This window comes from Amblyomma maculatum, chromosome 6, assembly GCF_055883805.1.
Source record: "Amblyomma maculatum isolate TAMU_Amacu chromosome 6, ASM5588380v1, whole genome shotgun sequence".
NCBI classification, from domain to species: Eukaryota; Metazoa; Arthropoda; class Arachnida; order Ixodida; family Ixodidae; genus Amblyomma; species Amblyomma maculatum.
Window position 1 is genome coordinate 129,789,421 of NC_139349.1, and position 26,536 is coordinate 129,815,956.

The 26,536-nt window shown below is 45.6% G+C and overlaps 2 protein-coding genes across 2 annotated transcripts; both read left to right on the forward strand.

The window, feature by feature from the left end:
* The first annotated feature begins 1,908 nt into the window (after nucleotides 1–1,908).
* On the forward strand, nucleotides 1,909–3,074 carry LOC146186734 (uncharacterized). Its single transcript, XM_084607377.1, has one exon. It carries the CDS (start codon nucleotides 2,127–2,129, stop codon nucleotides 2,697–2,699), a length of 573 nt encoding a protein of 190 aa, XP_084463503.1. The 5' UTR covers nucleotides 1,909–2,126; the 3' UTR covers nucleotides 2,700–3,074.
* Nucleotides 3,075–3,274: 200 nt separating this feature from the next.
* Nucleotides 3,275–26,536, forward strand: Txl (Thioredoxin-like). The gene is made up of 8 exons (XM_084607376.1): nucleotides 3,275–3,452; nucleotides 3,967–4,237; nucleotides 4,682–4,804; nucleotides 7,760–7,826; nucleotides 11,394–11,487; nucleotides 18,280–18,358; nucleotides 24,344–24,448; nucleotides 26,291–26,536. The coding sequence occupies exons 1-8, from the start codon at nucleotides 3,358–3,360 to the stop codon at nucleotides 26,318–26,320; spliced, it is 864 nt and encodes a 287-aa protein (XP_084463502.1). The 5' UTR covers nucleotides 3,275–3,357; the 3' UTR covers nucleotides 26,321–26,536.

The following is a 26,536-nucleotide window of genomic DNA, read 5'->3' on the forward strand; positions in this document are numbered from 1 at the left end:
AATAAGGGCTCCCCACCTTTTCGCAGTGCTGAGACGAAATATAAGGGAGGTGGGTACAATACAATGCGTGCATTCCCGGGGGCCTAGATGATGCCAGCAATTATTTTGCAGCAGTTCATCAAGTCGATGAAGCAAGGGACACCGTTTCACGGAAGAACAAGTGCAGAGAACTCTTCCCGTCTGCAGTCCCGGAAAATGGCGGCCGAGGAGGCTTCGCGCAGGCGCAGTGGCGTTACTTGAAAAAGGTCCTGCCCTCTTCTTGTAAAACCACTGTGCGAAAATCGCACTGCACCTATTTAGGGCGCATTCACAATTTCTAATCGCGAACGTGTCGCATGGAGGGAACATGATGAATGGGCCGTACCCAGTCACGTTGGAGGAACAGGGCGCGCTGGACAATTCCCACACCATTCATCCTCATTTCATTCTCATCTCCCCCTTCTGAGCCATCTGATCGGTCAGGCCTGGAGGGTCATACCCGGACCTGGGTGAACCATCCGCGTAATTTCTTTATGTAAATAAAGTTTATTCTCTATCTCTCTCATTTCATATAGGTGGTATTTAAAACAGTGTACTCTTCCGCCCCATCTCACTGAGTCACCTTGAAGTCGATTGGAGACATTCCTGAGCTTACTTAGAAAGGAAACCTTCCCTCTGTTCGTTTCTTCGAATAATACGAGAGTGGCGTCTGGAACGCGACCTTTTTGTTGGAAAACAAGCCTTTCAGACATGCTTACTTAAAGAGTTCCGCGGGAAGTGCGACCAAATACGACCGATAGTAGTAACAGTATAGTAAGTGGTTTTGTTAAAAACAAGACGGAAGTGAAAGATGTTTGCCAGCCCCGGTGTCTACTATCTAATCATCAGAAGCACCTGAACTGGGGTGGCGGAAGTAAATGAATAGTAAGGAAGAAGGTAAGGAAATCAAAGAGGCAAGCGACAGGAAGGAAGGATATGGTAGATAAAAATAAAAGGTATGTACACCCTCCCACTTTTTTAACCTGAACGCGCGAGCGTCGACCATCGAGTCGATAAGCGCCGTATGACGCACCACAAAGGCGAAATGAGCGAGAATACGCGCGTGCGCGCAATGAGCGCTCCGGTGCAGCTGTCCTCTGCCAGGCTGTTCTGGGAACAGGACTTCACCCCTGCTTCTTTTGAGCACCGTTATCGCCATCATCTTTTTTCTTTTCCGAACGCTTCCATCAAGTTATAAATAAGCGGTCAGGTGGTAGCGCTAGCGCTGAGTGGAATGCGATATACGCCAGCTGATTATACTACATGCGTATCAGCATGTTGTTTCTTTTTGCTATGGGATTACTTCGATCGCTTATCAATTCCCACCTTCCTCATACAGGAAAGCAGGCGGTACCACGTGACCTTTTCTAATCTTTTCTCAGCGGCATGCAGAAAGCAGAAGGAAATGCGATAGCGCAAAAAAAAAGCAGATGGGGTTGGATCCGGTTCCCGTAACAGCCTGGCAGAGGACAGCGGCTGTACCGGAGCGTTCACTGCGCGCACGCGCGTATTCTCGCTCATTTCGCCGCTGTGTTCCGTTGTACGGCGCTTATCGACTCGGCGGTCGACGCTCATGCGTTCAGGTTAAAAAAGTGGGAGGGAGTACGCTATGTTAAAGGGGAGCACTAGGATGCTTGAGGCCCGCCCGAGCAAATAGCAAAAATAAGGTATTTAACCGGAATGATTGGATAAGAACAAGGATGTAACAGACTTTTATTTCCAACAGACTGGAGCAAAAATGCGGATAAGACTGCTGTCCCTGCCTGATAGGCAAGTTATCACTTGTATACATAACTGCCCCACACGTCTGACACGCATGCGTAGAGTTCACCAAATCGCAGATTTGGCACCACGCTGATGCGCAATGATTTTTTTTTTTTCAAGAGAAATCGGCCATATGAGATTAAGCGTCGTCGTTATCGGCCTTGCCGCCTTGCCAAACAATCGCAGTGCAAGCGGCAGCGCCCCGCGTGGCGAACGTGGCAGGCCGGGCAGAGCGCGTGGAACGACGTGCAGAGCACCAGCAGCAGCAGCTCGTGCGGCGTGACCTACAGCCGTTCGGAACTCGGGACCCGCCCCTTGCAGCGAGCTGAGCGTGACCAGCTACGATGCCCGAAGAGTCGAACAAGGCGGCCGGCGACACCATGGAGACCAGCGCTCTTGGCAAGGACGACAAGATGAGCGATACGTCGGCCAACAAGCAAAGCCCATCGTCGCTGAAGCGGCATCTGCGAAAGACCTATGGCCGCCGTCCCATGGAGCTGGTGAACCGCTACTTCCGCTCCATGTTCGACCTTGCCTCGTACGCCAACAACGCGGCGTTCCTGATGCGCTGCCGCGCCATGCGGGTCGTGCCGCGGGTCTACCGTGTCGACTGCCGCGACATCAAGAATACCCGTCACGTGGTTCGCATCTTGGACGAGTGCAGCTATAGGCTTATGCTGGCTGACCTTGACTACAACCGCTTGCGGAAGGTGCAGGTCTCGCGGCTTCTGGAGCGCCTGCACGAGAAGCTCGAGAAGATCATGTCCCCAGATGACCTGAGGAATGTGGTGGTTCTAGCCAAGGCAAGGTACGAGAACGTTTTTGAAGCCACCCGAGACAAGCAGCGTGCCATGTTCGCCGATCTGCTGAAGGAGTACGAGATCGAACCAAAGAAGACTGAAGAGAACGAAGAGTGACGCGGCGGCTCAGTCACGAGAGCAGTCAAGCTGGCCAAGATGACTTCCGTCCCAACCTCATCATGTCTTTTTCTTCTCCGTCAGTGTGACAAGTGCGCCAAGAAGGCCTTCAAACATTTGGATATCGCTGCAGCTGCAAGCGAAGTGAAAGTACACCATTCCAGATGATGGCTTTCGAGAACTTTGGTCTTCAAACAAGCAAGGAGGCTTGTTTCTGTTGCTCCTTTGTTATCTTGGCGTTGCACTTTACCATTAAAAGAATAAACAACAGACTTGTGCAAATCTAGCTGCTCTGATGTTTTGTGGTCGAAATTTTTTTTTTATTTTTTGCTTCGAAGGGCAATAAAAAGATGTACATATGCATATGGTCACTTGTCTAAACACTTGGAAAGGAGACTTCCTCCCTGCATGGTCCTGCTGAACATTTGTGCCTAACGCGGATCGCTTACTCTAAGCACAGATTGGCTGCGTCCTGGTGCGCATTTGTAAGGTTTAGGCGGTCGCATTTGTGCTCGAACCGAAACTGAAACCGTAAATTTTAGCTTAACTTTAGTTGCTTCTCTGGCCGTCGTGTGACAGCAGCGCCGCGTTCTGTGAAACGTCTGCCGGTTGCCTCGACGTTCCATTCGTACTGTGCTGTGATTGCCAGTGAGAAACAATGCCTGTGAAACAAATAGCTGACGATGCTCGTTTTCAAGCGGAATTAGCCAACTCAGGAGCGAGCCTTGTGGTTGTCGATTTCACTGCAAGCTGGTGAGAAGTTTTGTCACCCGGGCTGGCTGGCCATTGCACCACGACGCCCAAAGTGCTGACATCATTCGCGCTTCTTGTATTTGAGAATTAGTTTTGCTACCTTCAAAGATCATTAAGATTCAGAAGTTCCGATTTCTTGCCGTCTGATTAATGGACTTTACAACTACCGTTCTCTTTTTTTCAGTTCTGGGTTGGAAGAGCGTGTTAAGGCGCTCGCTTTGTGACGGCATGGCAGCTGAAAATTGGTATTATCGGCGCTTGGCTACAAAAGCGGAACCAGTGCTTCTCGCCTCCGCTGTTTTCAGAGGGGATGATTTTAGTCACAGCGTTTGTTTTCTCTACGCACTGACCAGCCTCTGACACCCCTTGCCCATACCTTTGTCCTTTCGTGATGGCCCTATGCTGCCATCATTACCACTGCGCCTGCTCTGAGAATCGACTCTCGTCCGAATAATTGTATCGTCGTCGTTGTCAACAGTGGTTGGTCCCTGACGTCTACATTGTTCCATCGCAGGTGCGGGCCCTGTCAGAGGATGGCGCCAGTGTTCGAGTCGCTCAGCAACAAGTACACCCAGGCAGTGTTTCTGAAGGTGGACATTGACCAGTGTCAGGAAATCGCCGCCGCCCACGGCGTGAGTGCGGTGCCGACGTTCGTGTTCTTCAGGGCCAAGGCAAAGCTGACCACGTTGCGGGGTGCCGACCCGGCCACTCTCGAGGCCAAGATCCAGGAGCTGATGAGTTCCGAGCCACCGGAGGGGGCAACCAGTGAGAAGGTCCATGGCCATGCAAGTACCAAGCTCACGTTTGATTTTGAGTGTTTCTCACGCCCACTATTCCAAGTCATGCCCTTTAACATGCCTTCGCATCCCTGGGTCAGAGCATGAACCAGGCCGTTTTTGTGACTTGTTAGTGATGAGGATCACCTTACTTCAGTGCTCACTTATGTGGAATTTGTGTGTCAGTTTGCAGTACAGCTTTTGTGCTGTAGCTTGTTATTTGTGATTGACTACTTCATTCATTCAACACTGGAGATGTGAAGGAACGACAGCTGGGAGATCAGCAGTTTTCCCATCTCTGTTGTGGCCGTAGTCTTCTTGTCTCCGCCAGTGTTTGTAATGCTACCATCTATGCCTGGCTGCATGCTACCTGAAACTGGAAATGTTGACGTATGTATATTGTCTAATATGAAACTGTTTAATCCATATTCCTTTTTTTTTTTTTTTTTTTAGGTTGACATGTCAACATTCCTGGATCGGAGCGCACAAGAGTGCTTAAACGAGTCCGACGACCACCCTCTTGCCGGATGCCTGTCTTCGGGAGATGGTTACTTGGAATCTGACTGTGATGAGCAGGTATGCGACATTGCTGCTGATAATAAAATAAAAGGGGAGCACAGGCAATTAAGTAATGAGATGCAACAAATCTGCCTTAGTGGTTGTGGCTCTGTGTTTCAATGGAGGTGAATAGCCAGGTGCCCGTGTACTGTGTGCTCTCTGTGCACCTATGAGCTAGGTGGTCAAAATTACTCCGGAGCTGTCTATTACGATGTCTGACATAGCCTGATTTGCTTTGGTACGTTAATCTGCATAAAGCCATTAACCACTTAGCTTTTACTTTGATTGCTGTCTTATTGCATATTTGAAGTTTGGGTTTCCAGTGGTCAGATGTGTACCGTGGTCATTAGGTCATAGGTTAGGGACGAATTTTTGCCAGTGGAGGGTTTTCTGGGCCCAGAGGTTGCATGGAAAACGGAAGCTTCGCATTAATTTTGCCTTCTTTTGTCAAAAGAGGACTACGGTGCTAAGACAGTAAAAATGAAATTCTAGAGATGACACTGTGGACAATTTCTGTTAAAAGTCTCTTATTCTAGTCGAAATCAAGGAGTATAGACATGGGCAGGAAATGTAGGGCAAAGGCAAGAGAACTGATGATTGCTAAGCATGTCTGAGTATATTTCAAAAGAAGGCGAGCCTGGCAAAGGTGTTAGAACATTGGGTAGGTGGATGAGATTGCCTGTAGGTTCAGTGTTATCTTTCAGTCGTGACATACTGCAAGATCACTCATATGCTACGGTTTCTATCCACCTTAAACCTCAAATGACTGAAAATAGCCTGGAGTCCGTTGCTATATGTTACCTTATGGTGGCTTGGCCTTGGAGTAGGAAAAAATTAAGAGTTTCTAATCCGTTTTTAAAATGATAGCAAAGAGAAAACTTGTTTTTGAACAATTAGCACGTGTTTGAACTGTTCCACACGACCTCATCACGTCATGTAAAATCGGAGTAACGGCCTCGTGATTTGGGGTATCTGACTTAAGTGCTGTAAGTGTGGGTCTTGATCATCAGTTTCACTGGACTCCCAACAAGTGCGCAAAGGACCAAGGTTTTCTCTGGCCTGGTGCTCAGCTTGACTAGTGTGTAATGCTCGAAAACCTCGTCTTGTACAAACAAAAATACCTTTTCCTAGTGCACTCTTTGGCCAGAGTTACCCTTAAGTAAGAGTTATCTTCAACAGTTACCCTTAAGAGTAAGTGATCGTGATTATAACCTTGTCCGCATAGTTCTTGAGGTGAACTGCGGCCAAATCATGTCATTAAGTGAGCCAAGAGGATGCGCGACTGTCACTGTGAACACCACTCAAAGCTTGTAGACCAGGGCTTTTATAATAGCAGCATGTCAGATGATCCAATATGTGTTTAGTAGTGTGCTTGAAACAGAGGAAATGCTTTCCTCATGCAGTGTGCCAACAACTAGGTCTGGTTAGTACAGACAACAGTGTATAGTAGTTGTCCTGTCATATATAAAATACATTGTTGCCTTTTGCAGTTATTGCTTTGAAGACTGAGCTACATGTAAGCGAAAAAAAGAGAGCGACGTAACGAGGTGGTGTGGCGAAAGCAATCATTGTTCGCTCAGTCGTCTAATGGGGAAGGTATGTGTTCGCGATAGCATGAACCGATGGAAACGCGAAGCAGTGATGATGCTCTATGTTGCTGGCATAGTACTACATCGCAAGACTGTTTGCAAATGCAACAGCACTCATAACTATCGCAAAAGTTGAAGTATGTGTTTTGTGATGAGCAAAATAAATTGCATTTGTAATGCACCAAGTTGAATTTGAAGCTTAACGTTAACTTGCACTATACGGTTAGTCACGTGACCTCTTTTTTTTTTTTCGACAAGGCGCTTGTTGAATCCATGGCCATTCACTATTGTTCGTACGAAGCATGAAATTTATGCGCCAATGCACATGCACAGTGCAACACTTAAAAAAAAAAAAAAAGTGTGCGAAATTAGCGGTGGTGACGCATTCATGCTATTGGCTGATCATGCATGCAGTTCTGGACCAACGAGCAAAATTTTAATTTTCGGCACATCTGAGTGACGAGCCAAGCGACACGTGCATTTCTGTTCACGCAAAGTCTTCGCGCAACGCTTGCCGCCTTCACGTGAGCTTTCGCGTACATGTAGCTCAGCCTTAAATGCTGTCCTTACCTTATAAACAGCAACGTAATGCTAATGAAATTTTGTACAATTCAATCATGTGATGCTTGTAGACATTTTTAGTGCGTGCAAGTATATTGTGAAGTTGTAACTTTGGTTTGGCCTTCTTGTTTGAAGGGAACACAAATATTTTAGCACAATACAAACTGTGTGAAAGAAGATAGAGATACAATAGCAGTCTTGGGTATGCATGCCTATTCTCTTACCTCTGTTGATGCTGTATCACATTTTCTGCTGCGACCCCGCCGGGGTGGCGCAGCGGTTACGGCACTCGACTACTGTTCCCCAAGGATGCGAGATCGAATCCTGGCCTCGGCGGCTGCTTTTTGCCTCCAGCAAAAAGCCAGGCGCCCGTGTGCTGTGCGATGTCAGTGCACGTTAAAGAACCCCAGGTGGTCGAAATTTCCGGAGCCCTCCACTACGGCATCTCTCGTCGCTTGAGTCGCTTTTGGACGTTAAACCCCACAAACCAAACCAACCATTTTCTCCTTTGTATTATTCTAGGCTCCTCTACATGTGGAATTTCATTGTTACGTTCATCCTGCGTAGAGCTGCCGCTCTCGACTAACCTTTAACAGGCATGGTTATGAAGTTGATAGACTGGAGACCTTGTGTGTGCCAAGGGTTCTCAAACTGGGTTCCCCCGAGCACCCGAGCCTGCGCATGTCTCAGTACCCACCTTTCTTTTACCTATCCGATTTTGATATTCTTGATCATACTTTGATTGTGTAGACAGGCTTTCTGATGATTGCCTGCTCATAGCTTTGTCTGTCCCCAATGTCTTTCCTCGGTCGTTTCTTTGCAGCTCATCATTTCTCTGGGATTCCAGCAACCTGTGAAGCTCCATTCCATAAAATTTCAAGCTCCAAGTGGCAAGTTCTCCCCTCTATTTTTCTCTTCTTTTTTTCCTCACTTTCTTTTCTCCATCTTATGGTTTTTCCTGTCTCTAAGATTCATATTCCCTGTTAAAAGCTCATTGTGACACACTTAGAGGCGGTACTGCAGTGTTTGCAAGAAACGAAGTTATTAAAGTCAAAGCAAAGTTTTCTGCAAAACTCGGGGATATATTTATTTATTTATTTACGATACCCCTAAGGGCCCTTGTGCGAGGGTATTATATAGAGAGAGGATGAAACTGTATGTAGAAGATGAAATCTACACCGAAGGGGGTTGGATGAAAATAGCAGCCTACGGGGCATTATAATCTATGTTAGATTTTTTGGGGCATAGCCAAAATGACAAAGCTAAATTTTATTTTGTCTCACCAGAAAAAACATGCAGTGGATTAAAGGGCCAAACATTTTGAATTGCGGCGCAATGGTTACTTGTCGGCAAAAAAGCGTAAACTGGGCACAACAACCTCCGCGTTCACGCTTGGCGATGAGTAAACCAACAAGCTGTAGTGAGATGGGAACCGACACTGACAAACTTTATAAGCAACAAACTCACTGACAAAGCTGATGGCTGCAGTGAGTTGTTCTGACGGAATGACTCACGTTTGAGCAAGCGCTCGCCGGCACTTCCCTTCTTCTTGCATTAGGCAAAACTGTGTGTCATGTGCAACAAGAATTTTGTCACGTGAGGCAATAGCGGCATTCAATTATCTGCAGCTCATTACATTGCTCACTGATTTCTCTGTGGGGCTTACTGCATACCTGCCAACTCTTCCGAATTTTCCGTAAAATGTACGGATTTCGACCAGTCTTATGATTTTACTAATCTTGCTTGAAATTTTACGGAAAATATTGTATTTGCGGGGGGAAAAAATATGTGAAAATCGATTAAAACTACACCCTGGTATCTTGCGCTGCCACGAGAGGACAGCATGTATTCATAGTATCGTTATCAGCAGCGGTAAGGTTGTAGTGACTTCTGTCGTCTACTAGGGGGGGCCGCTGATTCATATTTAAAGCTCGATAGCACCTCTGCAAACTTGTTGCCATGCCTGTTTGACGCTGTTGCTTTTGTACGCGCCGGTTGTGGTCTTTTACTTCAGTGTTGGCCTTGTCCTTTGTGCGACTAGCTGCTTCGTCCAGCGGAGTGCGACTTGGTGTCTTAGCTGTAGCGGCTTCGCAGTGCAATGGTGGGCTCGAAGCCCCGGTATTTCCAAGTATTTTTGAAATTGTATACGGCAGAATTTCTGTGCTTCGTGCCGTCGAAGAAATGGAAGAAGTTTGGATTTTGCATCACGTGCACCTGTAACGTGAACATTTCGCATGGTGGCAAGTCTGACATCAAGGTCCACATCGGTTCTAAAAAGCATCAGGGGTACGTGCGAGCCGCAGGCAGCCAGTCAAGCCCAGAAAGTTTTCTACGCAGCAACGATGACTTCGGTGTGATTCGTGCAGAAGGCCTCTTCACGGAGTTTTTAGTTACAACATCCCGCTGAGTGTCAGCGATCATGCCGGACCGCTTTTCCGGAACATGTTCCCCAAGTGCAAAGAAGCGAAACGCCACGCCTGTGGACAAACAAAGACGACATCAATTGTTGGGGAAATGGCCGCCGACATGGAGGCTCCTTTGCTGCATGCCCTGAAACGGCAAATATTTTCAATCGCTGTGGGTGACTGTAATAATAGGGACACGCATCTCTATGCTATCGTTGTGACATATTTCGTTAAAGAGGCGAATAGAGTCGAAAGCCGCCTTCTTTGCCTGGGGACAATCCAAGGGGAAGCGACGGGTCACAAGATGGAAGTCTGGTTCTGGACGAGATAAATTTCCGGAATTTTGCCTGTTGGAAACCTGCTGGCTATGTGTTCGGACATTGCCAATGTCGTGATCGGCAAGAAAAAGTGTTTCTACTGTATTGAGAGACTCAACCAGGTTTGATAGGGATTGGCTGCCCGTGCCATCTGATCAACTTGGCCGCTCAAAAAAGGAGCTTCATGTCTTCCTGTGCAGGTTGATGAAGCATTGATTGACATCTTTTTCTACCCAGAAAAAAAGTTTCGAAACGAAAAGATCGGCTTAAAGACTTTCAAAAGATTCATGATGTCGAGGTCAGAAAGATGTTGAAACATTCGCCGACATGTTGGCTGTCATTGGGGAAGTGTTTGAAGAGGCTGCTAGACCAGTGGAAACCACTGTTTAGCTTTTTTTTAGCAGAAACAAAGCGGTGCAACAAGCACCTCCTCACAAACCCCCAAGAACCCTGTGCTGACCCCAAAGTGCGCTACTCACCTTCTCAAGACTGCTGTAGGCTTCGGGAAGAAAAGCACGGATGGTGATGAACACTCGCCAAAGAGAAAAGGAGCTCATTCTGGAGCCTCAAGTGAAAAACCTGAAACTTTATCCCAAGGAATCCAGAGAAGCCAGCCAAATGACCCGTGAAGAGCGCCTGTTTTATTTTTTTGTCATCGGAGCTAAGCAGGGCATGCTGCCTTTTTCTCCTGAATATTGTACCGATTTTCGAGAAGTCAAAGTCCCTTCTTCAGGCACAAGCTTCTCAGATTCATGTGCTGAGGAGCCTCTTGAACTACATTTTCGAGGATCTCCTGACTAGATTTGTGCGCCCAGGTGTTATCAAGAGATTTCATTCATTGCTGGAAGTTGACTATGGAGCTGCAGAGAACAGCAAAAAAAAAAAATGAAGACATAGTCATTGGCAGCACAACCTACTCTAATTGCGACGCTGCGCATAAATGTGAAAGAGCAGTTCTTCTCTGCTGTGTGGCTGTACTTGAGAGCAGTGTGTGATTACATTCGCCACAAATTCCCGCTAGAAGTGCAAGTTCTCGAGACTGCTTCATTCAGCTACGTATGTCATTTTATTCTGGAGTTCCCTGCTGTTCTACCCCAGCAGAGCGGGGAATCAAGAGAAGATGCAATCGACGCACTTGAAGTCGAGTTTGCCAACTTGCAAGCGGACCAGGTCCTGAGTCAATGTGCAAATTGCAGTGGTCACAATTAAGAAATGTTCGAAGTGTCGACGGAATGCTGAGGTTCCACAGAATTGCAACGTTATGCTGGGCATCCTCTTTATTCCCCGCAGCAATGCTGCATGTGAGAGAATATTCAGTACTGTGAACAAAACTTGAATGGAGTTCCGCCCATTTCTGTGTAAGAAAACGCTCGAAAGTCTGCTGATGGTGAAAGGGCACCAGAGTGGAACTTGTTTTGAGCAAACTTAGACAGAGAAGATTCTCAAGCAGGCAAAGTCAGCAACAGCAAAATCATTGAAGAAATCGTCCCCCATTTGAGTGCTTGCACATTACTCTCCACGACACGAATTTCACTTATGGTTGTGGAAACATAATTAAGCTTGCTGCAATAGGCATATCCTTTGAAAATTAAAATTCATCTGTGGCATTGGGAAGAAGTAGTGTTTTTCTCTGTACGTTTCTTCATAGTGGTAAAATTTGGTGTTTGCCTGTGTCGAATTGTATGCCTTCGGCAGCATCGCGCGGACTCATGCTCTCCACTCTCTTCTTGTCCAGCCCTGGGGCCTAAAACTGTCAAATTGTTCATCAACCAGCCGAAGACGCTAGGATTCGACCAGGCGGTCGGCATGGAGGCTGTGCAAACGCTCACGTGAGTTTTGGCAGCATGTGGCTGTGGCATTACGTGCATATTGGTTTTCTTCCGAGTGCCATATTTACTCGAATGTAACGCGAGGTTCACGGGTGCCAGGGAAGCCATATCCCAATCCATCTAAAGTCAAAACATTGCACTTTTTGCTCGTAGGCTCAGGATCACGTTGTCACCTTTATCGCGCGCTTGTTGCATCTTTCGCAGTAGATTAGTGCGGTTAATTCTGTTATCACATTTCGCACGGTGGCAACGCGCCGTACACAGTATGACGCTCACTTCACAAGAAAAGCTGTTCTGATAGCAGAAGAAATCGGGAGTTCTCTGGCAGCTTGACACCTAGACGTTAACTAATCTACCATACATGGGTGGCGGATGCAGCGGGAGCAGATTTCTAAATGTGACCTGTCCGCAAAGGCTTCCGACGAGGAATGAACGTTTTTGATGAGACTGCAAGGGCCACAATGTCTATTAAGGGTACTTTTTCATGCGCTTATCTCGCATCACATTCAATGTTTTATTTTTTCCTATTTGGCAATTTGCAAAGTCGCTCGTCACGTTACATCGGCGGTCGCTTTACATTCGAGTAAATACGGTACTATTTTGAGTGAAATGGGCTGCACAGTCCAACATAAACAGAATGAGCACATGTATTAGAAATTATTCGGCAAACAAACACGCACTATTTTTACTTAGAAAGGTTATACTGCACAGATACCATTGTGACCTTGTGTGAAATCGCTAAAATTGTATTTAGAAAGTGCAATTATTTCTTGTTTTGGTACCCACGCACACTCCAAATGCCACTTGGCTGCCTTCCCATGTTTCGCAGCGCCCTGCTCCCAGCGTACCATAGTTGCATCACTTCAGCTGTCCCATCTGTGGGTTCTGAGCTGGTGGCATGCAAAGATGCTAGAAATCGACAGTTTTAATGTAGAAGTGTGTCAGTGCGAGTGTAGATTATTCAGATATCGAGGCGAACAGAGATTCTATACTATACGGCTGCGATCCCGCCGCCTCATCAAGTGACGAAGAGTAAAATGAGCCAGGAGGGTTGGACATGTCGACCGTGCGTGCACATGTAATATCTGTGCATATTGTAATGTCCGTGACAGGTGTTTCTGAAGTTTAGAACATTTTCTTTCCCAAGGAACTACAGTCATTCCTCGCTCCAGCCGCCAAAAAACAGCCAGCCTCCAAGATGGAATTCAGAATAAGCAAGACGAGTATTTTTTCTAATTTAATTTTGTCTATGTCCCATCTCAAGATGGTTTTCCATACGAGGTTATTTGGATCGAAACACTGAAAATAATGAGAATGCTCTAAGTATCGCTTCAGAAGGAAAATGCAGGTACGTATTACAAATGTTTGCCGCATATTTATCCATCATGTTCTATGTCATGCATGCATTAAGTATGTGCTATAGAGAGTGCTTTTTTTTTTTTTCTTCACAAGGTGTGTTCTTTTTGTATGCCAAATGTAATTTTCGTGTATCTCAGGCCCCTCTTTGCAAAGGCATGACTCACATTTGCTGGCAATGTACCTTCATTATTTTTTCCTTTATCGCTGCTTGTAAGTGCTGTTCTTTTTATTTCAAAAGTGCCTTTGCACACCACAAACATCACAGCTATATTGAAAAATAGCACCCGCAAAAGGATAAGAACAAAGGAAAACATGTTACCACCTGAAAGCACCAGTGTCTGGTATATACAGTCGAACCCGGATATATCGAACTCAAAGGGGATAGCGAAATAGTTCGATATATTGATAATTCTATATACAGAAATCGGCTTGTGATGGCGCTTACGATGCGAAAAAACGATACCATATTTGTCGCGTAATCAAGCGACTCCAATAATGAACCCACTCTCCACTTTTGCACCGAAAATTTGTAAAAAAGAAAAAAAAAAAAAAAACACATTAGGCCAGCTTGCACACATGCAAGCGATTGAGCGATCTCAGCGACGAGCGGCAGCGACAGAGCGAAAAATTTCCAACTTGCTGGAACTGTGTTCCTCTGGCAGCTCGAGCCATCGCGGCAGCTCAAAACAAGGTTGCCGCGGCAAAAATCGCCAGCATTTTCGCTTGCATGTCGATGGCGCACCCCACTCGGTTTCGGTCCTCTCATCTACAGCTCATTTTTTTTTTTTTAATTGTTTTTTGATGCGCTACAGAAAAATAGGCAGACACTGCTTGGACCCATAGCCAGCGGCTAGTAAAGGGTCCAGTGGAAAAAGTACATAGGTTGAAGGCACTCAATCGTCAAAGTTAGAGACATCAGAAGAAGGAACTTTACAATAAACATGAAGAAAGTTAGTTATCGCTTATACATTCGTAAAACTACCAATGAAGAGAAGAAAATATAAACTAAAACCTCACAAATCAAACAAAAGCGCGTAGAACTTATACAAGAATTAAAGCAAAGAAAGATGAATGCATAATGTCACCACACTATAACAATACATAATGTCACATGTCGCAGAGAAATAACGCATCAGATAAAATACAGGCAGCGTTCCAAGATGCTGCCCAACGATAACGAACGTCACAGCGTGTTTATCTTTTGATAGCTCCTGGGGCGGCGGGGAGTGAACTTGGCAGAGTGCCCGTGATGGCTTCATTGCACAAGCCTGGTTCTATTTATCATGCTGCGCTTGGGGCGGGCGTAGTCCACTGCCACAAAATAATTGGAAAGCGTGATAGCTAAACGCTGTTTGAAGCGAAAAATGCTAAAAGCCAGTGTCATGATCACAGCTGACCGCATGCTTTCGTTGATTCATACCTGCAAGGATAAACGACTCCCGCAAAAAAAAAAAAAAGTCTGCCACTTCCTAACGTCCGCAGCCGCCATACCTTACGCTACGCCACGTGTACAGCACAACGATAAGAATGGACGACTCTCACAAACAAACAGAAGAGAGAGAGATCTGCCGCTTCCTAACGTCTCCAGGCGCCATAGCCACATCAGCCGCCGCACGCAGAGGGTTCGCAACACACGCTGGAGAAAGTGTCCGACGCTCTGTCTAAAAACGGGCTGAGCTGGCTTGGGGCATGCGTAGCCCGTGCTACTGCGAATGAAGGCCGGGAAAGAGGAAGGAGAGAGATAGCTCGGCAAAAGTATGGGCTCACCCTTGCGCTTTGCTCTATCGTGTTTTTCCCTTCTTTTTCCCTTCTCGTTCCCACCGGTTCTCTCTGGTTCATTCGCGCACATGGCTTGCAAACGTCACGTGGCAAACGGCCGAGGGTGATGCGATGCGATCGTCTTTGGAGAAGGCACACTTTCTAGTGCGTGGTGCGGAGCTCGATATATCGAACGACCAGTGAAATTGAGTTCGATATATGACGCGGCTTTCCTATACTTTTACATGGGATTTTCAATCGGATATTCCGTGAGTTCGATATAACCAAAGTTCGATATATACGGGTTCGACTCTACATAGTGCTATGCTTGGTTCGACCTTGATCTTATTCCGGAGTCCTTTAGTGGGAGCTGGACGAAACATTGTTTTACATGTGGCTTTAGAGGTTTCATTCTAAAGTAAAATGCATGCGAAATTTTGTGTACCTGAAAAGCACAGCAGGAAACATTATTTTCTTTTAACTTTCTTTTGGTACGTGACAGCTTTAGTTGGTTATGTGCCAGTGAAAATCATCACTATTTTTGTCCCATCCTGCTCTAATCGTCGGTCACTCATTATAAAAGTTTTGCTGAGGTCTGTACAACCAAGTTGAGCCCGTCACATCTGATGACAAAAACAATGGAACTACTATATGAATTTTCAGCATTTCTTACATACTAGAACAGGAAACAAGAGTCAGGTGTAATAAAATAGACGAGAAATTTTTTTTTTTTTTTTTCTGAACCCGTTTGAACTGGTTCGGGCAGGGCTGAACTGGTTTTTAACTGGGACGGAATGTATCTCAGGAGCTGAACCCAAAAAAATTCTGGTTCGACGCCCTCGTCACATGCTGAGGATTTGTAACACAGCGAGGTTTGCTTCGCAGTTGCTGTAGGAAAAATATTTGCAACAAAAAACGAAACCTGCAAGATTTTTCTCTAAGACTGCGACTGCGACATCCATATTGTTAGGTGCTTGGCACCTTCTGGAAATGCACATCTGTCCCTTCCCCTACATTGCACTAATGTTAGAACCTCGAGTACAAAGTACACTTGCATGTAGGTCGCCTAAAATTTGATGTAGAATTCCTTTAATGTAATGAAAACTCCTCTGTGTGAAGCCGTATGCCTGCTTGTTATTTCGGGAGGCAGCCTTCTCTGCATCACCCAAAGCGTTTGCACCTAAGTGCTGTGCACTTTTTTTCGTGTCATCTCGCGCTCTCCAATATCACCACAGACGATAAATTAGTGTGGAGGACTGGTAGCCACTGCTGTCAGCATGCATTCACGCCTCCCGCATGCATTGACAGTGCTCCAAAAACATTGGCATGTTGAATGGTTGTGGCCCTGCAACTTTAGTTCCGACGTACCCGTATTCAAGCAAGATGCCTGTAGGAGTTCTGGCTCGTTGGGTTTGTCACAGTCATCACTCGGTGCACAGGCCTCTGCCAGTACCACAAAACCTGTGTGCCGAAATCAGTTTGCAATCGTATCGCCTTTCACATGTCCCACGCTGCTTTATGCACCTGAATTGCTCCCAGACAGTCAATCTTCAAGTCCTGCTTCATTCCAAGCTTCACGACAAGAGCGTCGATCATCCTTCTCTTGTAGATTGCTTTGAAAGCTCTGGTGACGCCCTGATCTAGGGGCCTCAGCTTGGCTGTTGTGTTTGGCGGAAGAAACAACCTTAATGTCACTGAGGCCAACATGCGTGTTGTGCGCGTTGCAGTTATCTACAAGGAACCCTCGACCCTCGCGCACAAGCTCAGTCTCAGGAGTGCAGCCACCTCGCGAGAAGTTCACGAAGTCATCCAACATTTCTTGTTGAAAGCATACTCTACTCTAAATTTCCAGATTACGAAGGGGACGCAGTTTCACAGTGACATCCATGTTTAGCGCAAGCAAAACAGGTTGCAGTCTTTGCCTTTCTTGCCACCATGGCACGGCTCTCCACATGTGTGAAGGGTCCGCCGCTGAAGCATCTGCCGTAATACATTTGAAACTCTATGTGACGACCTCCATGTAGCAAAGTTTTTCAATTCCTCAGCGCCGCCACCATTGAAGTACATATATTCGAAAACGTCATGTAACGAGCATGTCACGGTGGTTGACCTTGATATAACGAACTCACGGTGTCGACTGTCTCTTAGCTATGTGCCAAGTTAGTGGAAATTTGGCAGAACCCTGCAAGTTTCAGTACAATAAAACACTAACTTAAGTGAGAGGAACACCTACTATAGCACCGAGAGACTGCAGTTGATACAACGTGCCACGTTGCAGCGCCGATGCTGTATCTCTTTGGCAGACGCATCAGTCTCCACTGCTTTCGCTGTCGGAACATAGCACCACAGTAGTTCATGCTTAAAAGCGGCAAAAAGTAACAGAGAAAATACATGGGGCGAGCAGCGTGCATCGGTAGCGGGAACAGCAGAGTGCGCTGGCGACGCGAGGCAGAATCGGTTTTCTTAGGTAACGGTAGTGGGCGAGCGCGCTCGGCGGCGCCAAAACGCGCCCTCTCCCCCAGACTGATTCCTCCTCCACCCCCACTTCCCCGCTCCATTGTAGACCCATCACGCGAGCCGCAGAGGAGGTGGAGGCTGCCGCCGTAGTCGTGCCGCACTATCAGCGCAATCGCGAAACATTTCATCGCTTCTGTGACTTCGAATAATTCTAATTTACTATTAACACTTTCACGGTGGTTTTCTTTGCATCAATTCTTAATCTGGTTTTCGTTCTACATTGTCCTTTTGGGTCCTCACGCGAAAACTGCATGTAACGAAAACCTGGATGTAACGAAAAATCGCGAATATTTTACAATTTCTTTATAAGCAGGTTTAACTGTAGTCCCGTTTCATCTGCTTTAAAAACGTCCTTTGGCCCGTACGTCGTGAGGATTCGTGGCCACTCCTCCTCCGGCCAAGTTTTTATGCTGTCGCAGTTAGCCATCTCACGGTCGCCCAATATCTGTTTCCCGACGATGCTGTAGTGAGCCTTAAACCTTTGAAGCTATCCGGAGCTGGTGACGAAGTTTTCAACATGGAGGACAAAGGCAATATCTTTCGCTTTTTGTTGGAGCATTGGTCCTGACGCTCGGATGACCCGAGCTCTAACATCCAGGAACAGTCTGTACAGTGCCTTCTCCACATTGCCGAAGACGTGCACTTGTTCCGCCGAACAAGTTGGCCAGAACACACTTCTTTTCACTGTTTTCTACACATTGAATCATTTCCAGCTTTGTCTTCAACATTAGAGCTGTTCTCTTCGCGTTCACCACCATGACAACACACGCGATACACGTGACGGCGCGCTACACAACCACGCCGCTGCTAGTCCTAGCACTGAAGCTAAAAACTAAAAGCAAAAAATTATCACTCTGCTTCTTAAGAGGGGCACTGTCGATGGTTGTGAGGAGTGGACGATTTCTTGACTGTCTACTCTGCATAGTGAGCCATAGGTGGCGCTGTCGGCGCCAGCGAGGTAGTTCTGGACGCAAAGTTGGTAAAAATTGCTGTAATTCACTCCCTCTGTGTGTCATGCAAAACTGCCTCATTTATTGGTCGCTCTTGGGCCACACGGCCTTTGTGACTTGATGGTGCGATGAGGCATACTTTTTTCTGCATGGAATTTCATCCTCAAATTTTCTTCCTTTCTTTTTGTGCTCTCTTTGCACTGTGCAGGCTGACTGGGAAAGACCTTGAAGAGGGGGCTGTCCTTCCTCTGCGCTTTGTAAAGTTCCAGAACGTCCAGAACCTCCAGGTGAGGCTTCAGGATTTTTTCCCTTGCCCCAACTTTTAACCTTTCTTTCTTCCTTTCTTTTTAGTAAGAGGGAAATATAATACTTCAGTCCTTCTATGAATCACTGCAGCCGAACACCGCAGTAACAAAAACCGCAGGTGCGAAATTCTCAACGGAGCAAAATATTTAGAGACCTCGGCGAATGTTCAGAAAGTTCAGTGTACATTTTGTTTCTACCAACAGCGAAACGCTGTCAGATTAAGAAACTGATGTGTGTTTGTTTACAAGTGGCTGGCAATGATAACTGTGAACTATTTGTTGTTCGAAATGAATGTATGTTTAGCGGGTTTTGATCTGTTGCCAACCAGCTCAAGTGGGTACGGCCATATTGCTATTGGGCATTGTTTGATGAGCTGGCTTGTTGAGAAGATGTCTCTTCGAAAAAGCTAAAGTTTTTGATGCTTCAAGAGTAATCTAAAGCCATCGCCGAAGCGCTCGGAATTCTTTGCAGTTCATGACTTTGAAGTCCAAAGACCACATCTCGGCTGTCCTGGAGAGTAGGGCGTGTGCACGTCACAAAGGCAATGATGACGCCAACCTTCGAAGATGTCGAGAAGGCTGTGTACACTTGGTTTTTAGCAAGTGCCAGTTGACGGAGTCGTTTCAAGACATGACATAACATAATCATTAATAATAACAGCAGTAGTACTAATAATTTATTGACAATGATGAAAATCAGGTACATGTTCAGGCCTGCCAAAGCCATTTTTGCCTAGGTGCTTTTTTGGGACACTGATACGGGATCAGCACGGACACAGAAAACTGTGATGCAAGACATCAAAGCTCAGTATGAGCCCTCCAGCATCTACATTCCTGATGAAACCGGCTTATTATACCAGATGCTGCCTTTGAAATTGCTGGACCTGAGAGGAAAAGGTCCCTAGGTGGCAAGCATAGTAATAAACATGTTATGATTCTTTTGTACATCAATATGTACAGCTCTTGACAAGCATTCACTCCTTTTCGTCAGCTGAAGCAAAAAGCTAGGGCAATTGCAGCCAAAACTAAAGTCATGGATGACCAGCGCCACCTTCAGAAGTTGGGCCGGGCACCTTCGAAAGTGACGTGCCATCAGGAAGAGTCTGTGTGCCTGTTTTTGGACAGTTGCAATGTGCCCATCATATTGATGACACGTACAAACGTGCACCTGACATTTGCTTTCCTGCGACGTGCACCTGAGTGATTCAGCACTTGGACCCAAGGCATCTTGCGAAGCGTGAAATGTGTTACCGAGGGAGGCTGGTTCAGCGCCTGCTTCTGAACCTCGAAATGAGGTGTTCCACGGAAGTGCGTTTGTCTGCGGCTCTTTGAGTGATGGCTTCGTCGTGGAAACAAGAGCAACCGTGATTTAGGACTGCTTCGAGCAAGCAGTCCTTGCTACTGGGCAAGTTGCAATTTACACCTCACCAGACCCGGAGTTGCCAGAAGATTTACTAATTATTTCTAAAGAGTGCTCCTGCCAACCACTCGCAACTGATTCAGGCAGCACCTCCCTGATGACATCATCTGAGCTTGGATACTCCCAATTAACACTGGTGGTACGGGGTGCGGAGAGGTGCCATAGCGACTTCATGCCATACAGGGGTGCCATAGGAGGAGGGGGGGGGGAGTTATTTTCGACCGCCGATACGGTAAACGTTTTTGCGTTATGGAGAGGGCTGATGGGATACCTATTGCTGGTGCTCATTTTCTAGCTTTATTAAATTTTCACAGTCCCTTTAATCATGCACGAAGAATTAACGGATGACACCATAGTCTGGACTGTGTGTAACATGCCTGAAGAGAGAGATGATGATGAGGATTGCAGGATTGCAACTTCAACAAACGTCTCGAGGGCAAGGAGGCGGGCCAGTGGGACCTGCTCGATGTACCTGGGGTCGGTTGTGAGAACAAAATTTTGAAGCTGCTCCAAAGCAAGAAACGGCAGACAGCGATGAGTGACTTTTTTTTTTTTTTTTTTTCAGATAAGAGTTTTGTTTCCGCAGGGTTTATTTATCTGTGCAAGTCTAATTTTTATGATAGCCCCGCTGTGGTGGTGCTATCTGCACTTGCTGATTTCACGTTTATAACAGCAGTGATACTAGGCTTTGATGCTACTGTTACACTCCTTACACTTATGACCATGGGTGGCCTGTGGAATTGGCAAGTTTGCAAAAGGCTTCCTCAGGCACGCTTTGCAAAGCACGTTGGGCTAGGAAGCTAGAAAAAAAAAAAGGGCTAAAGCCAATGGTTTAGCTACCAAATGAAGCTTAAGGAAAGGGTCACCAATGCAGTATTTATCAATGCTGAGTGACTAATACTAACACGTCCCTGGTAGGGCCTCTTATTTGCTAGGGTCGTGACCATGTGGTCCATTCTGGCTGGCTTTGCTATGGGTAATGTTAACAGCAGTAATGTGCGCAGAAGTTTCTGGAGCACATTTCTTGCAAGAACTGTAGACTCTCCTGTGTATTTGCACGTATCCAAGGAACAACAGATGCGGTCTGCACTTATTCACACAGCTACCAAAATGCTCCTCTTGGTTGCCAACATTGCACCAAGTCTGCACCGGCTTTGTCTCTCTTACTTTTTTTAACCTGTTGTGGTGCCTATGTTTATAGGCCCTGGGGTAAGTTGTACAGTTGCTGACCGAAATTCCCGGGCTCCTGTCTTTTTTTTTCAAACCTGCTTGATTGTTCGGACATTTCTTGTGGTGGCACGGCATGGCTCCTGTCTTTTTTTTTTCAAACCTGCTTGATTGTTCGGACATTTCTTGTGGTGGCACGGCATAAGAGAGTCACAGATTTTGGACGCATTGAAAAATGATCCCTCGATTTTAATAACCTCATATAGCAGCAGTGCGACAAAGGCTGCAGGGAGGTTGAAAGTTTAATCAAATAAAATTAAGTTTAAACTACAAGGGAGCCTGTGGTAGGGCTGATGTTCTCTGCAGATTTTGCACATTGCACACGTGCAGCTGCAAGTTTGTAGCGTTCTTCGACATCATCTGTCACCAAACTTGTTTAATAGTTCAAAGAAACAGCTCAGAGTTCAGGGAACACCACTGTGTCGTGTACAATGCACTCCCTTTAAACAAAACTCGACAGGGACAATGAAAAATGTTTCGTTTATTGACAGTTTCATTTAAGGGTTGCGACCCCCAAAGAAGCTATGCAAAGTGGTTGACTTCAGGCTGGTGCGCCGCTTCTTCGCCAAATATGCGTTCATCCTGCTAAGGCTGCTTGTGTGCTCTAAGCAGCCTTCTTGTTGGAAGTACCGCTGAAGCACCTCCACTGCCTGGCTTACCTCATTCACTGACACTGGGCAGACCTGGTTGCCATCAATTCTTATCTCCTCTTCACTTTTGTCACCAGACGCTTCTTCAACTTCTTTTACAATGTCGGATAGTGTGTCCTCATGGCAGGTAGCAACATCATCATTAACCTCATAATTCTGCATAGTTAGCATGCCAGTGCTACACCCAGGAGCCAGATGACTGAAAAGATCTTGCGCTTCTGCAACATCAGCAATTTCTTCCTGATCTGTGGCTACTGCTTCCATGGTGAAGCCTGCATGATGGAAGCATCGTTGGATGGTAGTTGTGGCAACTTCATCCCATGAATGAGCCAAAATGTGAATGGCAGACAGATCTATGCTGTACTCTTTGTCGCTGTCCATACAGAGCAGCAGTCTTCTCGGGACGTGGAGACGAAAAAGCATCATTAGATAGCGAGTGACGCCCTGCTTTATGGGCTGGACTATAGCTGTTATCTTCACAGGGAGGAACTCCAGCTGAATGGAATTAAGATCTTGCACCTCACTATGAGCTGGGCAATTGTCTACAATAAAAACAACCTTCCTGCCTTTCCTTGTGAACTTGGCGTCCCTCTGCCTCAGCTAGGTTTAAAATATGGCCTGTGTCATCCATGCCTTGGTACTTGCGTGGTAAAGCACAGGCAGTTCTTTGACACCTTTAAAAGCTCGAGGTTTCTTCGCTTTCCCGATAACCAGAAGCTTCAGTTTTTCAAACCCGTCTATGTTGGCTCCAACCAGCACAGTGACGCGGTCCTTGCTTTGTTTTCCTCCTATGCATCTCTCACCTTTAAAGCTTAGAGACTTGTTAGGAAGGAGCTTATCCACGTTGAAAATGTCTCTGTGTTCATAATTTGCGAGGACATCCTCAAGCTTCTGTTCTCGCCAGTCCGTGCAAACATCCTTGTCTACCGCGGCACTCTCACCTGCTATGGTGTGAATAACAAGGCTGTGGCGCTTCTTGAAACGGCTTAACAATCCGTCACTGAATTTAAAATTTTATGCCCGTTTGAAGTGCGATCTCTCTCGCCTTTTCCTCAAAAATAGGCCAGCTTACTGGAATTTTCGAGCTTCTGGCACGCCTAAACCATAAGAAAAGTGCCTTCTCGAGCTGCCTGTGGTCAGCCTGACGCATTCCTTTTCTGTCGGGGCAAATGCACTGCTGTTAAATGCCGTCTCGATCTTCTCCCGATCCTTGATGATCTTCGAAAGTGTGCATTTCGGAAGGCCGTGCCGGTTTGCGATAGCAGTCTTCAATTCTTTTCCACACTTCAAGTCTTGGAGGACCTTCATTTTAGCATTTACAGATAATGCATTATGGGGACGCTTCTTCGCAGCTGACTCCATGTTGCATGCAAGTAAAAAGAAACAAACAATTTTAAGCAACTCACACAGTGCAAAATGGCGTCAAAGCAACAAAAGAAATGCGCAAGGAATTGGATTGGACTGAATTCTAGATATCGACACCAACAAAGACAGTGACGATATCTATACTGCATATGTTCAGTTTCGCTTGATTTCGTTTATCCGTGTTGCATGCAAAATGGAGTTTCAATTGTCGAGCATTACCTAGCACAGATATTATAGGAAACCAATTATTTGTTTTTAAATTGTTTCATGTAAGAGGCATTTTCGTTTATGCGGGTTTCGTTTAGCGTGCATCCACTGTACTTTAGTCCGAAATACCCAACGACCTAGCAGTAAAGCGTATGGCTTCACAGGGACGGCGAGCAAAAGAAAATAGTAGCGGTTTTTAACGACCTGCCACTAAAATGTAGCTCCAACTGTTCATTCATAAGGTTATCAAAACTTGCATTTTTTATGACAGGCAAAGTGGTTGTCATTGTGTGCAAGCCAGGACAGAGTGCACATAGTAACATAACTTCGACTTTGTGATTGGATTTCGGCTCCGGTTGCTTGGCCTACGTTTGAAGGCTAATGCCAATGGAGCACTTAATTCAGCCATTTGTTTGTTCTTTCCTATCTCTATTGCCATATTCGCCTTTTAGTTTCACGTTTGGACTTTGTCCAAACGCGCTTTCTTCCGTGGCATGCCAATGGTACAGCCTTTGAATGCTGATGTAATAAAAGAAACTGCTGACCCCTTCCTCCACCATACCGGTAATTAGAAGTCGTCGTAAAATGATTTTTGACGCGAAATTTTTCAGCCTTTTTTTTCACAGTTCCCAAGGAGTGAAAATTTATCAGCTGTGCATCAATGTTGACTCCTACGAGAGTCATGTTGCCCAGCTAATTGAACTAAAAACAGAATGGAGCAGTGGAGCAGTTCTCGCTGGTTTTCAATATTTTGCATCGTATTCCTCCACGGAGAGTAGATTTTTTTTAGTAATTTTTATATTTTTTTTTACCTTATTGCTTCGGGCGTGTCAGATTTTTTTTGTCAGACGGAGTAGATTTTTTTCAGTAATTTTTCTCTTTTTCTACCTTATTGCTTCGGGCGTGTCAGATTTTCCTTGTGAGACTGGTTCCATGACAATCTTGATTCATCTTCGCGTACAGACGGTTGAACCAAGTCAAACCTTTGTTTCACCTCTAAACATAAACGTGGGGCATTAGCTACTCATAATGAAATGAAACCTCCTTTTTGTGTTTGCCGTTACGTGGTTTGCTTCTTTAATTGACGACCACTTTCAGATCTTTGTCAAAGACAACCAGACTGGAACGGAAACCACACGCATCAACTACCTGGTCATCTATGGCAGCCCAATCAACACTACAAACATGGGTGAATTCAAGCGGGTAAGGGCATGCGTCACCATTTGAGCTGCTTTTTGAAAGGGGCTGGTTATCATGTTGACAATGGTTTCATTGAAACAAACTTCGGGATCACTGAAATTCGTGAAATTCCTCGCCCAGATTGTATTGTTTGCAGTGTGTTGAATCGCAGGTATTTCCAGCACTCTTGCATGCCACTCTGAATGATAAAAAGTATAGCAGCCATCCGTGACACTAAGCCTAAGCACCACCTAAACGTCACCGAAATTGTAATTTAAATTTACACTCTGCAGCTGGTGACGCGTGGCGGTAAATAAATCTCGTCAGCCATTAACAGGCCTGTGTGAATTATGCATCGAGAGTTTTTATTCATTTTGGGCATTTTTGCGACATTGGGAGATTTTTGTCATCATGACTCTACTGTAGCTGGGTGCCGCTTACGGACCAAAAGTACAGACAGCAACCCAGCTTCAGATTGTTTTAAGGGAAAAGGTGAAATCTCAGTCTTTTGTTAGGCTTGTACTGCCAAAGCTGGAATGTACTATTGGTAGTTAAGAGGGTTCTGACAACACAGGGTCTATTTCCATGGGAGACCCTGCCAAAAACAACAAAAAAAGAAAGCTCAACACAGCCACAGACAGGCAAACATTTGTTATTCGTAAGAACAAATTTTGTATGCAGTTGTCCTTAGTGTTCTCTTAAAAGGACTTTTTGGAGAAGAGTTTAAAAATATTGGCCTATTCTTACTCTTAGTGTCAGTATTGAAGGAAGAGCTCGCAGTTTAAGCAAGAATTTATATCTTAAATTGATCATGAAAGCCAGGTTTTAACAGATAGTGGCATTGTACTGTATCTTTTAATCGCTACTAACATCTCATCTCTTTGGAACATCTGGAGTGAATATAGTACATTTTATGACTATGCCACAGCATTATACACACAGATATTTGTGTTCATATCTTGAAGCGGCCTACTTTTTTCTCTTTCAATAAATTACGGCTACTTTTATTCTTTAGTCTTCCTTGATTCGCTTTTAAGATGCGTTCAAAACGGTTGCTGGTACCTGCGGTGGACGTCACCGTTTTTTTTAGTTTATTCATTCATTTCAATCTATTTTTAGCCATTTTGGTACTGTAAGTTATATTTTCAACAAAATTTGTGCATCTTAGTTAACGACACGTTCTGCACGCGAGTTAAGCAGCGTGGCAGCCGTTGTGTTCATGTTGCTGCTTAGAGTTGCGATACTAACTGTATGTTGTGTCCACAACGTCAGTGTTTGCAGACGCGGACTACCACTGGGAAAACGAGGCTACCATATGGAAAATTTAAGTTATAAATGGTTCTTCCGTGTTTCTCAGCTCGACAACCGGGTGTCCGTTAATTTGGGGATGGAGGTTTCCGATCAAGCACAAAAAAAAATTAGTGCAAAAGTCAGTAGACTATCCCTTTAACCTTTGCATACCATACCATAGCCACTACAGAAATGTAAATTTTTTTTCCTTTCCCCATTGTTTCATATTGTGTTTATCTGGAGCATTTTGTTATCAGCTACCTTTATTTTTGAAGCGGTAGCTTCACTACACAAGGTAAATCCAAGGTCACCGTGTGCTTCCAATGCCCTTAAGCAACAGCTTTAAGGTCAAGTTCAAGGTCAACCAAACACTGGGTAGCAATGTTCCCTCAAAAGGTCAAGGTCAAAGGTCAACTGATGTGGGAAGTAGCTTAATGCGTGAGCAGCTGCGATGCGAGACACGATCGTTGACGTCAATCTCGAATATATGTAAAAGCGCTACGCGCATCACGGCCGGAGCTATCGCTTCACACTAGGTTTAACTAAAGCTAAACCACAGCTAATCTTTTTTTCCAGGTGGCTGGAAAGAAAGGAGAAAGCCATTAGCAAACTACAAGACAAACCTGCCTTACACTGGAGTGGCCTTGCGATGACCTGCTGCTGCTTTTTTTTTTCTTAGTATACAATTTTTGGGAGTTTGTGGATGAGTCATTCTGAGCAAGGTTTCAATGTTGCGTGGAATCTTGAATGAAGCTGTGCTGCGCAAACTTTTCTTGATGCACATGTACATTTCAGGCTTGATTAAAGCGTTTTTGCAGGGAA

Coding starts and splice junctions, on each gene's coding strand:
- LOC146186734 (XM_084607377.1), top strand. CDS start 2,127: ATGCCCGAAGAGTCGAACAAGGCGGCCGGCGACACCATGGAGACCAGC.
- Txl (XM_084607376.1), top strand. CDS start 3,358: ATGCCTGTGAAACAAATAGCTGACGATGCTCGTTTTCAAGCGGAATTA. Junction 3,453..3,966: donor GTCGATTTCACTGCAAGCTG/GTGAGAAGTTTT, acceptor GTTCCATCGCAG/GTGCGGGCCCTGTCAGAGGA. Junction 11,488..18,279: donor GAGGCTGTGCAAACGCTCAC/GTGAGTTTTGGC, acceptor TGCACTGTGCAG/GCTGACTGGGAAAGACCTTG.